The sequence below is a fragment of the Pelobates fuscus genome, chromosome 2, assembly GCF_036172605.1.
Source record: "Pelobates fuscus isolate aPelFus1 chromosome 2, aPelFus1.pri, whole genome shotgun sequence".
NCBI classification, from domain to species: domain Eukaryota; kingdom Metazoa; phylum Chordata; class Amphibia; order Anura; family Pelobatidae; genus Pelobates; species Pelobates fuscus.
Genome location: NC_086318.1, coordinates 161,749,819 through 161,765,259, shown reverse-complemented (window position 1 = coordinate 161,765,259; position 15,441 = coordinate 161,749,819). Strand labels below are relative to the sequence as shown.

The 15,441-nt window shown below is 36.5% G+C and overlaps 1 protein-coding gene across 1 annotated transcript in view; it reads left to right on the top strand.

Annotated features, from left to right (window-relative positions):
- CSMD1 (CUB and Sushi multiple domains 1) overlaps window positions 1-15,441 on the top strand; it is a 1,854,468-nt gene that overhangs the window by 1,303,881 nt on the left and 535,146 nt on the right. Inside the window, exons 11-12 of the mRNA XM_063441118.1 lie at window positions 12,460-12,563; window positions 14,441-14,553. Coding sequence (XP_063297188.1) covers window positions 12,460-12,563; window positions 14,441-14,553 — 217 coding nt within the window. The remainder of the gene's footprint in view (window positions 1-12,459; window positions 12,564-14,440; window positions 14,554-15,441) is intronic.

The window sequence follows — 15,441 nt, the reverse complement described above, 5'->3', positions numbered from 1 at the left end:
AAAATAGGACTGTTTGGCAAGGGCAAGGGCTGCACTGTATGAACACAATACAAATCTATAATGGAGAAAGTCTGATTGAGTACGAGACTTCCTCCAGGTGCGTTCAGCACAACGGGAGCATCTTTGCAGGTAGCGCGTTGATTTAGTATGCCATGGTTGGGGGCGGGTCCTCCTTGAGGTGCTTGTTTGGAGTGGTGCTGCAGTGTTCAAGGCAGATGTAAGAGTAGAGTTATATATGGAGATGGCCAGTGAAGGACAGGAGAGGGAAGGGATGGACAGCAGTTGTGAATCAATGTCAGCTGACAACTGTTGGAGACCAAGAGAATTAAGGTCCCTCCTGAGTTGAGGGGGGTTAGGCTGAGGTTGTTGGGTGAGGGGGTACGCAAGAGCAAATGATAAGAGGTGGTGATCAGAGAGTGGATATGGAGTGTTGCAGATATTAGTTACTGTACATGCATAAGTGAAGATTAGGTCAAGGGTATTGCCAGCTACATGGGTGGGAGAATTTGCCCACTGCGATAGCCCGAGGGAGGAAGTCATTGAAAGTAGTTTAGTGGCTGCAGAGGTCAAAGGTGGGTTTATAGGAATATTGAAGTCCCCGAGAATTAGGGATGGAATGTTAGAAGAGAGGAAATAGGGTAGCCAGGCAGCAAAGTGGTCAAGGAAGAGAAGAGGGGAACCAGGGGGACGGTAAATAACAGCAATGTTAGCAGAGAAGGGTTTGAAAACGCGAATTGAGTGTATTTCAAATGACGGGAAAGAGAGGGAAGGGGGGGTGGGAAGAGGTTTAAAAGAGTAGTGAGGGGAGAGGAGAAACCCAACACCACCACCTTTACATTCAGAGTTTCTTGGGTTGTGGGTAAGTTGGAGACCACCAAAGGACAAAGATGCAGGGGTGGCAGTGTCAGAGGGGGAGAGCCAGGTTTCTGTTAAGGCTAGTAAATCTATTGAATGAGAGATAAAGAAGTCATGGACAGCAGTGGATTTAGTTATATTGCAAACAGAGCGTGCGTTCCAGAGGGCAGTATTGAAGGAGGATCTAGAGGAACATGAGATGGGTATGAGATTAGTGTGGGTCCTTGGGTTAGTATGTGCTATGTTTGTTGAGAGGGGACCGGGGTTTGGAGAGACATCACCAGCTGCTAGGAGCAGAAGGATAGAAAGGCAGTGAAGGTGGGAGTAGGATTTGAAAGTTTTGTAGGAGGGTATGGATGTAGAGGATTTGGGAGGAGTTGGTGGAGATAGGCTGGAAAGGTATGTGTAGAGTGCATGGGATGAATAGAGAGGGGAGGGGAGTAAGGTGGAAGTAATGCATATTTGAAGTTTCAGCGCTTAGTAGATAATCCCCCTATTAGTAAAGAGGGTCTTAAAATAAGAAACAGTGAAAGAAAATATGTGTAACACTGTAAACCATATAAAGCTGAGAATAAATATGGATAAAGATAATAAATAAACTACAAAAATAAAAAAATATAAACTAAAGTGGAAAAATCCAACAAATAAAAATCCAGAATCAAATGTGGAAAAATGCCACTATTAAAAATCCAAAGTACAATAAAAAAGGGAGATGTGAGTCCTGCACCAAAATCCTAATGTGTAGTGGAGAGTAGGGGTCCAGATATACGAAAATACCTTAGATAAAAGGGAAACAGAAACGGTATATAGTGTAAAACCGTAACACAATTTATTTGAGTATAAAATCCCCCCCTACATAAATACTCTTACACGAAAAAAAGAGATACTCATCATATAGCAGACTGCTTCCATGCCCAGTAGTTTGTTCGAATGAAGCTGTGATTCCCCCAAGAAGACAGGAACTGCCCGGTGCACTCGGGGAAAAAATTTCTTTGATGCTGGCAGGGAAAAACAGCGGACTTGCGGCAAAAGCGGCTTGAGTTAGAAGCCGGTGAGGCAGAGAATGCTGCAGATGAAGTCTCAATAGACACCTGATCAACGCGTTTCGCCCCTACTACGGGGGCTTTTTCAAGATAGGTGTCTCATGCCTAGCTTGGCAGTTATATACCTTTGCCGGGCAAAAATTCATTTAAAATCTTAAAGGTGTAGCTACAAGCAAATAAAAACTTTATCAAGCAACATAAGCATTTCATATCAATTGAAAGGCTGTGACTTGAATTATACAAATAGCTGAGATGGAAATGTCTAAGCATCTTAACCCATGAAATCTGAAGTGTATCATAACAAAATTTGGAAAAAATTACACATGTAACTTCTATGTGCCGTGTTTCCAGTGTAACAACATCTTAGTACATTTTCTATATAATAGCAACTAATGTATACTTCTTTTCTCTTTGAAGAGCCACAATTTATGGATACTATTTAAATATAGCGCTCTAATAACACCAACACTATAAAGTGTCCTATCAAGCTTAAAAACAAATGGAAAAAGATATATGATACATACATAAAGTAGAAATAAAATAAAATAGAATAAAAATTAAATGTCTAATCCAAATTAGGACCTAAGTATTAATCTTCCAGAGATGATACCTCTGCTCAGAAGATTTAAATATATATGTATTTAAATTCTACATGTATACTTATGTAAACATTATTGTAATTATATATATATTTAGCTATATATATATATATATATATATATATATATATATATATATATATATACTGGCAGTTATTTGTATTTTATATATAGATAGATATATAGAGAATGTCATTCTCAGTGTATTTTGTTATATATATATATATATATATATATATATATATATAAAACAAAATACATTTAGAATGAAATTACATATGTATATATAATTTATTTTAATTTTAACTTTTTTATTTATTTTATTATTGTAATTATATATATATATATATATATATATATATATATATATTGCATATATAATGTGTGTACATATATATATATATATATATATATATATATATGTGTGTGTGTATATTTAATTTATTTTAAACATGAATAAAGTCTAGATATTTCTATATCTCAAAAGGTAACCTTACACTAAGTTAAAGCTGCTCCCCAATGTTGCTGAGGATACAATAATACACAGCTTAGACTAAAGAGAAAGAGAGAATAATTATCGCTAGCTATATCTCTATCTCTTGGAATCAGGCTATGCTGAGTCTGTACTGGACACCTACATGCTTTTCTTATTCCGCTTATCGGGAAGTAAACCTGAAGTCACAACTGATGAGACTTAAAGGGATACTATCAGTATAGCAACTTTAGCTATTTTTTTTAAAACTAACAGTTTTAGTGTATAAATCATTCCTTTGCAGCCTGTCTGCTCAATTCTCTGCCATTTAAGAGTTAAATCTGTTTGTTTATGCAGCCCTTGTCACACCTCCCTGCATGTAACTTACACAGCCTTCCTAAACACTTTCTGTAAATCACCCCCCCAAAAAATATGAAGAAAAAAAAACAGTTTCATTAAAAATAACCTTTAATTGATATATTTAAAAATTTAATCTATAGCCATAAATTCAATTACAGACGTGTAAAGTGTGCTATGCAAACCTTCAAACATTAGTTACTAAATCTAGAGAAATTGTGGTATAAAGATTATTGGAAATCGTTCATAATAATAAATGTATAATAACCAATCATTCTCTTCCTGTAACACGCCTGGATAATCAGTATGGGACATTATTAAAATTCCACCCCACTCATGTCCCACATTACCATACCATTGAAAAAGTTGCCTACAACTATCTGCTAGGGGTCACTGCACCCAGAAAATCTTAATAGTCAATTATCAATATGTCTATAGAAACATATAGCGTAGAGGCAAAAAGGAAAGATAAGGTCGGTATCAGGCTGTTCTCTACAATAGTCGTGACCAAAAGGCTGTTGATGCAGTGTCCCTATTTATTTGCCAACCATCATTAACAAGTTAAAATAGTAAATAAAATATAGACATGAAAGGGAAAAGGAGGGGTAAATTAACAGATTAAGTAACACACTCAACGCAAATTTAGGACAATGAAACAAGACCCTAAAAAGGGCCTATCTACTTAAAACCATGGCTGCAGGGAGTCTTGACACTTTGGTATATGGGCCTATTATAGCAGGTGAGCTAATTGAGCAATTCCTTTAAACTCTAGAGACCATCTATAGTTACAGAGTTGGAATCTGGTCCCATTGGTTCTCAGGTTCTTGGTTGATGACTAATTTGTTTGAGTGCTCAATCTGCTTCTGGTCAATTTGAAAGATCCTCTAAATTTCAAAACCAACCTTCGACTCAAGAGTATTGCACACCACTGGGTATTTGTCTTAATTTCCTAAATTCCCATCTGCACCTGCCCCTAAATGTTGCATTTTAACAGTTCATATAAATCATAAATTAATGCTTTATATAAAATACTATTGTATTTTAAAGTCTACTTTACTATGTAAAAATATTTTTTATTTCTCAGTATTTGTATGTGTAAAGTACCATTAATAAATTAATAAAGTACATTGCTGTGAATACTGATGCAAGACATATTTAATTTGCATCTGAAAATTTTTTTTAATAGACTCTTTTGTGTTCTTAGCATGGGCTATTTTATTCAATTAATTGACAATTTTTCCCTTCGATAGCTCACAGACTTATTTATCATTTCTAAATTGCTAGAGTTGCCAGCTCTACTTTTCATTCACGATTTGTGAGTGCAACAATCATCTAAATAGCAATTTTTATTGTTACAATATCACACCATTATTGCATTTGTATTTGCTTTGGAAAAGCTGAAACCCCAAATGATTTTTGTATGTATGTAAGCTACTTTTAATTCCTGTCTGCAAAATATATGTACATAGAAAAAAAATCAGTTTTAAAGTACGTTTTTTTTAAATGTAGACAGTGCTGCATAGAGATCCAAATATCTCTCAACTGACACCTGCTGTCTAAGCACATTTCTTTTTTGTTCCTACTTGTTTCTCAATACAGACTAAGAATAAACAAGTTAGTGGATCTATTAAACAAAGGAGAGATTACACAAAAATGTAATTTTGCTGTGTTCTTTCTCGGAGATGTTTCTGTAGCATTATGGAAATTGTATTTGCAATGCCCCACGTGCATTACATGAATTCAAACTGCATGAAGGATAGATATTTCAGTAAAGAAGCAGATACCTATTTACAAAAACTGAAGAATCAAGCTTTTAGTGAGAAACCAGCTTATGTTTTTGTCATGGACTGAGGTTTAAGGGCGGGGATTTACGTGGGAGTTGTAAAGGGCATTTATTGTTTTATTATAAAGTGTGTATTTCAACTTGTTCTTGCAATATTTATAAAGCACTTTGGTTTATTAAAAAACACAGATATTTATATTTTTTCTATCTGGGGACTCCTTGGGTTGTTTGGTCAGGGTTAGAAGATCAAACTTGTTTTACTCCATTTTTGAATGACACCCTGAAGGGCATCAGTGCCAGGAAGCCTGAGTGGATTGTTTGTTTTGAACGGGCTAAGGGTTGTTTCAGTAGTGGTTATGGGAGGAGGACTTGATAGGGAACAGCATTTACTCTTGGTTGTGCTACTGTATGCTAATGACTCCTGCCTGGTATAAATAGCCCTAGCTGCAATAAAATTGACCCTTGCATGTAGACTCAACTCATGGTGTGTCACTTGCTATTTCTTGCTGCTATGATCACTGGCTATAAGTCATCTTCATCTGCTGATTGGATCTACTTGAGGATGGCTTTGAGTGTTCTGGACAGCACAAAGTAGTTCCACTGTGGGGTAAAAGTAGCATGCTTACTTCATTAGACTATTCATGTGACCCTTTTTTATCTTGAGAGTACATGTTCTGGAGTTTCAACTCTTAATTATCAAGTACTAACTTCTTTTTAACAGTGGATCCAGGTTCATGGGATTATGATGTCATTATGTAGATCACAATAAAATAATAATAAAAAAGTTAGCTAAATGCAAATGTATGCATCATAACTCTTTCAGCGAGACAGAAAAGGTAGACAGAGGGAAGGGAAAAAAGTATTAAAACTAAATCCTTTTTACTGTTGTTTAAAAGTTGAGGTAAGGGTTCCAACTTTATAAAAGCAATTCCATTATATCACTTATATAGTTATAATCAGACTTGTGGGAAGTAAGAAAATGAAAAGTAAAAATAAATAGTAAAAAAAAAAAGTCAGGGTGGATAAATTTCAGCCTTGTGAAGAATTTAGGAAGTTAATGAAAAACTAATACTGGAAACCAAAAGGGCATTAAAATGAGCCAATCAGAGTACTGCAAAATAAATACATATATACAAAAAAAAAATTGAGCAGTACACCGATAGGCAGGTTGTTGGCAGTCCCAAGTGGGCATTTGAAAAGCTTTGGACCTAAACCTGCTATTTATTACTTTTAGCCCTGAGTCCCCTGTTCTTGTAAGAGTAGATACACTGGACACCATGAAAGTAAGCAAAGGCTAGGTTAAATTACCATTTTTTTTTATTATTTTTGATGATTTTACAGTTGCATGTTGAACAGTGTGTTTTCATCTGTGTAACAATTTTTATGTAACATAGTGTGTATGTAAAGATTTGTCTATCAATGGGTGTGTTTATGTGTAAGAGTGTGTGTAACAGTTTGTGTGTATTTGTGAATGTTTAAATGTGTATGTGTGGAACAGTTATTGTGTATCTGAGTGTATGCATGTGTATATGTGTAATTGAGTCTGTGTGTATGTGTTTGTGATTATATGAATATATATATACACATATATATATATATATATATATATATATATATGTGTGTGTGTGTGTGTGTGTGTGTAACAGTACATGTTTATTTGTAGCATCATTTAGAATGGACTCTACAAGACCTCTTAATGTGTTATTAGGGAGGAAGATCATTTAAATCCTGCAAGTTGTGGTGTGGGGCCTCCATGGATCAGATTTGTTGTTCCAGCACATCCTACAGATGATCAATTGAATTGAGATCTGGGGATGTCAGATACCAAGGCAACACATTAAACTCTTTGACGTGTTCCTCAAACCTTTCCTGAACATTTTTTGCAGTTTGGCAGGGTGCATTACCTTGCTGAAAGTTGTCACTGCCATCAGGGAACACCATTGTCATGAAAGGGTGTACTCGGTCTGCAACAATCTCTAGGTAGGTGGTATGTGCCAGAGTAAGATCCACATTAATACCAGGACACAAGGTTCCCCAGCAAAACATTGCCAAGAGCAAAGCACTGCCTTTGATGACCTTCCCTCTTCCTCTTTGATACACTTGAAAACCTGATTTATCAGACTAGGCAACCTTCTTTTATTGCTCCATGGTCCAGTTCTGAATCTCATGTCCCTATTGATGGCACTTCAACAGGCACAGGGGTCATCATGGGCACTCTGACAGTCTGCGGCTACACAGCCCCATATACAGCAAACTGTGATGCACTGTGTGTTCTGAAACCATACTATCGTGGCCAGCATTACATTATTCAACAATTTGAGCTATACTCTTTGGTATGATTGGACCAGATGGACTAGCCATGGCTCCCCACATGCATCAAGGAGAAATTTACCCAAATTTTTTTTCACAGTTCAAGTGAGAAAATTAACTAAGCAAGGGAAAAATAGGAACAGGGAGAAAAACATAGATATTTATATATTACATATTTATTAGATAGTTAAAGAAACATTATAGTGTTAGGAATACAAATGTGTATTCCTGACCCTATAAGCCTAAATAGCCATTTAGCTCCCCCCCCCCCCCCCCTGTATCTCATGTTACAAAGGTGATTTACTTGCGGCTGGCTCCACCCACCTAAATTTGATAATCTCAGACAATCCAATACTTTCCTATTGCACATGCATGGCAAAATGGCATTCTGTGTCAATCAATTTCTCCTCTTAGAGATACATTGACTCAATGTATCTCTGTGGAAAAAGTTCAGGGTCTCCATGGAATGTGTAGAGATATTGAACATCAGTGCTGCATGTTGTGCTGCAATGACCCAGAAAGCAGTGGCCATGTGAGTGACTGCTACAGGGGGTGTTATTTTTTCTCTGAAAAAGTTGTTCTCATGACTATGGTGTCCCTTTAATATATATATATATATAAATACAGATTTTCTTACTGCCCCTTTTTCCCTCTATTTGACACTACTCACTTGGGTAGCCATCAGTCATTTCTTTTTCCCATCAATCATCTCTTTTTTGGGGTCATGAGTGGAATTATGAATCACAAATCAAAATAATCATGCTTGACTATTGTGTATTTCGGTTGGTTTGTTATTCAGCTATATTATGGCATCCGGTAATTTGACTGATCACCTAATCGGCCAAATTCTCTGCATCAGATGATCAAAACAAAGTTCAAAGTACATATATTTTCTAAGCCAATACCAAATTACAAGCCATATCACAATCTTAACATAACAGAATTTATTGGTTAATTGTAGCCCACATAGGAAGGTGATCTTTAGTGTTCCATGTACTTGTTCAAATTTTATTTTCAGTGGTTCAATCTGCAAAATACAGAAAGGTGATCAAATAAACAACTGTGTTTACAGCAGTAATATATTATAAACCATGAACTAGCTTGCATTGCAGTAAATAGGCTCACACATTTTTCATATGTTGTGAGGCTAGATTTATTTTATTTATTGCTAAGGTTTCATATTCTAAAAATAAATGTAAGCAATAAAAAAGTGTTATCTCTGTGGATCTCATGCCCGGGCATGTGTGTGTGATCTTCACCTATTTTTGTTAAAAGTCGTAGGACTGCAAAATATGTTTCTTATCTTACTAGAATCTTAAAAGGAGATTGACTTTTTTTTAAATTTGTAATAGTAAATAATTCAGTGTTATAAAATGTGTACTTTTTTGTTTACAAAGCAAAGTCAGGACAAGTGTTGCAAATAATGAGGAGAAATGCAAATATTGTTTCATTTCTCTTATTGTTTTCATTATTATTATTATTTTATTATTTATATAGTGCCAGCAGATTCCATAGCACTGTACAATGGGTGGATTAACAGACACATAATTGTAACCAGACACATGGATGCACAGTAACACAGGAGTTGAGGGCCCTGCTCAATGAGCTTACATGCTAGAGAGATTGGGGTATAGTGACACAAAGGGTATAAGTAGGGCTAATAATATAGCTTGCTAGAAAATTATTCACTGAGAACTTATTTATGACAGTTGCAGGAGAGGAGTCATGGGGGTGGAGTGTATGAATGAAAACCTGCTAATAATTTAAATGATATGCTTTCCTGAAGAAGTGTGTTTCCAAAGATGTTTTTAAGGAGTGGAGACTAGGTGAAAGTCTAATGGAGAAGGGAAGGGAGTTCCACAAAAAAGGTGCAGCCCTGGAGAAGTCTTGGAGGCGAGCATCAGATGTGGGAGTATGGACAGATGATAGACGTAGGTATTTGGCAGAGTGCAGGGGACTCGACGGGACATAGTTGTGTATTAGGGAGGATAGGTAGGTTGGAGCAGCATTATGTAGGGACTTGTAAGCAAGCACCAGAATCTTAAATTGAGCCCTATATCTAGCTGGAAGCCAATGTAGAGACTGAAAGAGGGGGAGACATGGGAGGTGTGGGCGGACAGGGAACACGTAAGATTATAGATTGCAGCGGTGCACCCTGGGAACATGTAAGACTACTGTGAAGGGGATTGCGGTAGTCAAGGCAAGAAAGAAACATGGCATGGATCAGCACCTTAGCTGCATCTGGTGTTAAGTAGGGGCGGATGCCAGATATGTTTTTGAGATGGAAGCAGCAGGATTTGGCGATCGACTGGACATGAGGGGTGAAGGAGAGGTTGGAGTCAAAGAGAACACCTAGGCAGCGAGCCTGCGAGGCAGAGGTGATGGTGGTGCCGTTGACTTGGAGGGAGGGAGACACGGGAGTAGCAACACTTGAGGGAGGAAAGACCAGAAGTTCTGTTTTGGACAGGTTGAGTTTAAGGAAGTGAGCAGTCATCCAGTTGGAAATAATGAAGAGGTAGTCAGAGACACGAGTCAAGATGGGCAGAGAGAGATCAGGAGAGGGCAGGTAAATTTGTCGGAGTCAAAAGAGAACACCTTGGCAGCGAGCCTCCGAGGTAGAGGTGATGGTGGTGCCATTGACTTGGAGACAGACAGACACAGGAGTAGCAACACTTGAGGGAGGAAAGACCAGAAGTTCTGTTTTGGACAGGTTTAAGTGAACAGCCATCCAGTTGGAAATCGCAGAGAGGCAGTCAGAGACACAAGTCAAGATGGGTGGAGAGATATCAGGAGAGAACAGGTAGGTTTGTGTGTCATCTACATATAAATGATAATGGAAGCCAAAGGAGATGATGAGTTTACCAAGGGAGGCAGTGTAGACTGAGAACAATAGGGGACTAAGGACAGAACCTTGAGAAGCGCCAACAGAGAGGGGTTGGGGAGAAAAGAAACTGAGCCAGTGAAAGAAACACTGAAAGCGCTGGAAAAGGTAGGAGGAGCACCAGGAGAGAGCAGTATCTCGTAGACCGAGATTACGGAGAATGAGAAGAAGCTGTTCATGATCAACAGTGTCAAAGGCAACAGAGAGATAAGCAGCGATTAAATCGTTGGATACTTTGGTCACAGCTGTTTCAACAGATTGACGAGCGGGGAATCCAGACTTAAATGGGTCAAGCAGATACTTGGATTCTTGGCTACCAGTATAAAAGACAGAGTTTATAACAATGAATGAAAGAGAAATACGATTGAGGCACCTAGTTGCAGGATAAAGAGGTTTAGATTTCTAAGGTGTGGGTAAAAAACCTCAAAGACTCACTGATAAAAGCACAGGGCATCTATTTATGTTGCACTACATGTGAAGTAAAATGTATTATGGAAACATCAAATGCAGTGTTATTCACTAAACACCGGATTTTGTGTGGATGGGCAACTTCAAGTTAAAATGGCTGAATATACCGTATAGACTTAGATCACTCTGACTGATATTGCATACTCTGATACATTTATCCATGCTATGCAACATCATTCAGAGTGATGTGATTGGACTGTAAGTCAAACAATCAGAACACTCTGACAGACATGCATGCATGTTTTCATTGAGAGAAATGTCTCACTTTTCCTGAGACTTGAAAAGAGAGACTTGCTGGTTAGAGTACTGATCTGTTGGTTTAAATGCCAATAAATCACAGCGCTCTGACTAAACTTACATAGCATGGGAAAGCCATTATAAGGGCAAGCTCAGTGTGTGTTGAGGTCATGTGTGTATGTGTGTGTGTGTGTGTGTGTAGGGAGGGGTAGGGGGTGAGAGGTGGATTATTTCTTTGTTTGTTTTTTGTCTTGCAAATTAGGTTCTTTCTTTATTTTCAAGAGTTCTATTGTGTATTATGGATTTTAATGAAAGATATTGAGGAAGAAATGAGATCGATGTGGCTGCATCCAAAATGTATTAGTAATCATCCTGGAGTGTGGGAGCACCATTAAAAATGTGATTTGCATAGATCTCTTATTTCTAGGTGGTACAGCAATAATCACTTTTGTTAGCTGTCCTTAAAGGGACAAGCCACTGCCCAATTACGGAAAAAAGTCACTATTTATTAGATAAACTCCCAATGAAAACATTCATGCATTTAATTATGCATTTTGTTATTGGGGGTTTATCTAAAAAAGAGATTCCAAAAACTGCAGATCTATTGTCTGCAGCCTTTGTGAGCCCTACCCTTATTCCCAACCCCCAATTTGTGTGGCTGTATAATCACAGATGTCTCAATGTAGCTCTTGAACATCCTTTGCAAGACATGTGCTCTGAGCAGTTGCTTGACTCTTGCGTTTAGCTCCACTGAGCTAAACTAATGAGAAGTAACACGACCAGTTGCATGATTTACAAGCAGGGGTTGAAGCAAGGGTAATTTATTAAAGTGCTGATTTCTACTGAAATCTGCACTTTTAGTAAAATGTAAAAAAGAGGAGAAACTCTTCACACATAAAGCACTTCAGAAAGCTAAAATGCATGTGTTTGGTGTGTTCCTTTAAATTAATGAGTCACAATATTTAGATTACAATCATCCTTTGGATTTCTTCAAATGTAAATCCAACTGACTATATAAAGTGTTTTGACAATATTAATTCAAACCACTGCTTAGGGTCCAGAATTTGCGTTCAAGAAATGCTTTTTTTTTTTTTTTTTAAACTCAGATACTAATGGTTTTCCAATGAAGCTTTAATACTAACTTTGTGTAGATTGAAATACCTAAATGTAATCTGGTTACATGTTAGTTACTTTAAAATAAAATTCCTTTGTCACGTTTTGCTATTTTATCTACCACTTGTAGTGGTAGATGAGAGTTGAATGGCTTTTTTTATTTAAGTATGTAAAGAGATTTATGCTAAGTCAGAGTGAAAAAAACACCCTTTCTTAATTTCCTTGTATAATGTTAAATTTTATTTGTAAATACTAGAAAGAACTTTGTGTTATAAAGAAAAACGTGTGAATACAATATTGCAATACAATCTAAAAAGAATGTAATTGTATCTATTTAACAGGTAATCAAGCTTTCGTTCGAAGTATTTGAGCTTGAAAGAGGATATGATACATTAACCATTGGAGATGGTGGAAAAGTTGGTGACACAAGATCAGTATTGTATGTGTAAGTACAATAATCCTGCAATAATCAATATGGTTATCAATGATTATATAATATACTTTCAGAAGGTATGTTATTTTTTTTTTAATTATGTAGGATGGGACAGAATTATGTAGACCTTATCTACTTTTTTTCCTGGAGAACAAATAAGTAACATAAGAGTGAAATTTGCCAACAGACAAGCTAGATGAGTTCATTTGCTCGTATCTGTTATCATGTTATATAGTTTTGTTTCTAATTAATTAAACATATTCCTGAATAATGATGAAAAATTATGTTAAAGGAACACTATAGGGTCAGGAACACAAACATGTATTCCTGACCCTGTAGTGTTAAAACCACCATCTAGCTACCCTGCCCCCTTCCCAAGCCCCCATAAATATAGTAATATATAACTTTTGTTCAAGTCTGCAGCTGCTGGTTCTGACCCTGATCTGTCTGCTTGGATGACTTCATCAGAAGTGATTCTCTGGGCCAATCACAATGCTTTCACTTAGGAACAGATCAAGGGCAGAGCCAGTACAAGCCAAACACAGCCCAGGCCAAACAGCATCTCCTCATAGACATGCATTAAATCAATGCACCTCTATGAGGACAATTTAGTGTCACCATGCAGAGGGTGGAGACACTGAATGACATTGAATGACAATTCTACTCACTGTGCCGCACTGCCCAAGGAAGCACAAGTAGCCATTTGAGGAGTGGCCAGTAGAGGGAATAATTATACTTACCAGAACAAATACAATAACCTGTAGTTGTTCTGGGGACCATAGTGTCCCTTTAAATGCAAACTTAGAATTAAAGTTGAGCAGTATAATAATTAAATATGTTTATCTCTATTACTTGATTGAGGTGTATTATCATCTGTAAACATGAAAAATAACCAAAAACATACAATAGTGCAATTCTGTATGTTTCTATTTACTCAAATAGTGCAGTATAAACATTGTGAGGCAACAAATGATTGGCTCAGATCTCGTATGGCATTAACATCTGATTGACAGTCACTAGAGGAAGTCTTCAATGTAATTATTGCAGCTTCTCAAAAATTGCAATGTTTTAAATTGCAGGAATAAGAGGGACAGGGACACTGCACCCAGACCACTTCAATGAGCTAAAGTGGTCTGGGTGCCTGTAGTGTCCCTTTACAATGCACACATTACAAGTGTAAAACAGCAATAATCCCCAGGATGTCTATTATAGTGTTCTAGAGATGGCAATCAGTACCCTCCTTAAACCCTATAATAGACATGGCGGCCACTAACCCTTGCATGTAACTTTCTTTTCCAGCAACTCTTCCAACATATCACTAAGGGGACAGGACAGAATTAATTATTAAGTATGAATGTCAGGCATCATGTCCCTGAGTAGAACTAAAAAAGTAATGGCTACAAGTATGGCAGTTTTTTTTCCATATAACAGAATACACATTTAAACACCTGTAAGAGAATACAGGCTAATGAGTGAGCATATGTATGAGTGTATTTGTGTGCTGCGTTCCATAACGAAAAGAAAGGGCAAGGAAAAATCTCTGGCATGTCAGCTGCTGTGGAATAAAATATAATTAAATAAAAAAAAATCATGTAATATAAAAGATGCACAATATTGAGCATGTTTTAGGGGACACAATTCTATCTCAAGTTTAGGGTCGACTAAACAAAACATTTGATCTTCTAATATAGAGTAAATACTGCAATGTGTACCAAATAGTTTTTAATTGGAAACTTCTCATTAATCACATTTAACCAAATTAAATTAACTTTAAAAAAAATATATATATATATTAATATCTCTCTTGTTAAAATGTTGAGCATATTTTATAATTAGACAATAATGTACGCATTAATGTACTGTATTTCTTGTTTGTCGCTAACATTTAGACTCACAGGTTCAAGTGTACCTGATCTCATTGTCAGTATGAGTAATCAAATGTGGCTCCATTTGCAATCAGATGACAGCATTGGCTCACCAGGATTTAAGGCTGTTTACCAAGGTGAGCTATCATTTATGTATAAATGTATATTTGTTGTAATACATTGGATATAGATATGCACATGGTTAAGGTTTTTTTAAAAAAAACACTTTTCTATTTGTTTGTGTTTTGTGCATAAACAATATTTTTTTGTTTTGCTTTTGAATTATAGGTGAAAACATTTTATACTGTTTCATTGTTATGCTATTGAAATTTATATTCTCTGTATTAAAGTTTTTTTGTATTAATGAATTCATATTCTTCTTGTAAGGTAATCTATTGCGTAATTATATAACGTATTAAAGGGACACAAGCAGTTTTGGTGTATAGATCATACTCCTGCAGTCCCACTGCTCAATTATCTGCCCTTTAGGATTCAAATCACTTTGTTTATGCACCCTAGTCACACCTCCCGGCATGTGATGTGCTTAGCCTTCCTAAACAATTCCTGTAAATAGTCATCTAATGTTTATTCTTTCTTTATTGCAAATTCTGTTTAATTTAGTATTTCGTATCTCATGCTCTGTTTATAGCTTGATAGACCCTAGAGGAGCCTCCTGTGTGTGATTAAAGTTCAATTTACAGAGCAGGAGATAAAAACTTTTAAATTAAGTTACATCTGAAAGTGAAACCATTTATTTTCATTCAGGCTTAGTGAGTCACAGTCAAGGGAGGTGTGGCTATGGCTACATAGACAGAAACAAAAGTGATTTAACTCCTAAATTTCAGAGAATTAAGCAGTGAAACTACAGGGGCATGAGCTATACACCAAAACCACTTAATTAACCTAAGTTGTTTTGGTGACTATAGTGTCCTTTTAATAAGCCGCCGTTTGTAAACCAGGTATAATGCTATTGTTTTTCATATAAGATGTGTGTATATATATATATATATATATACAAATTGCAA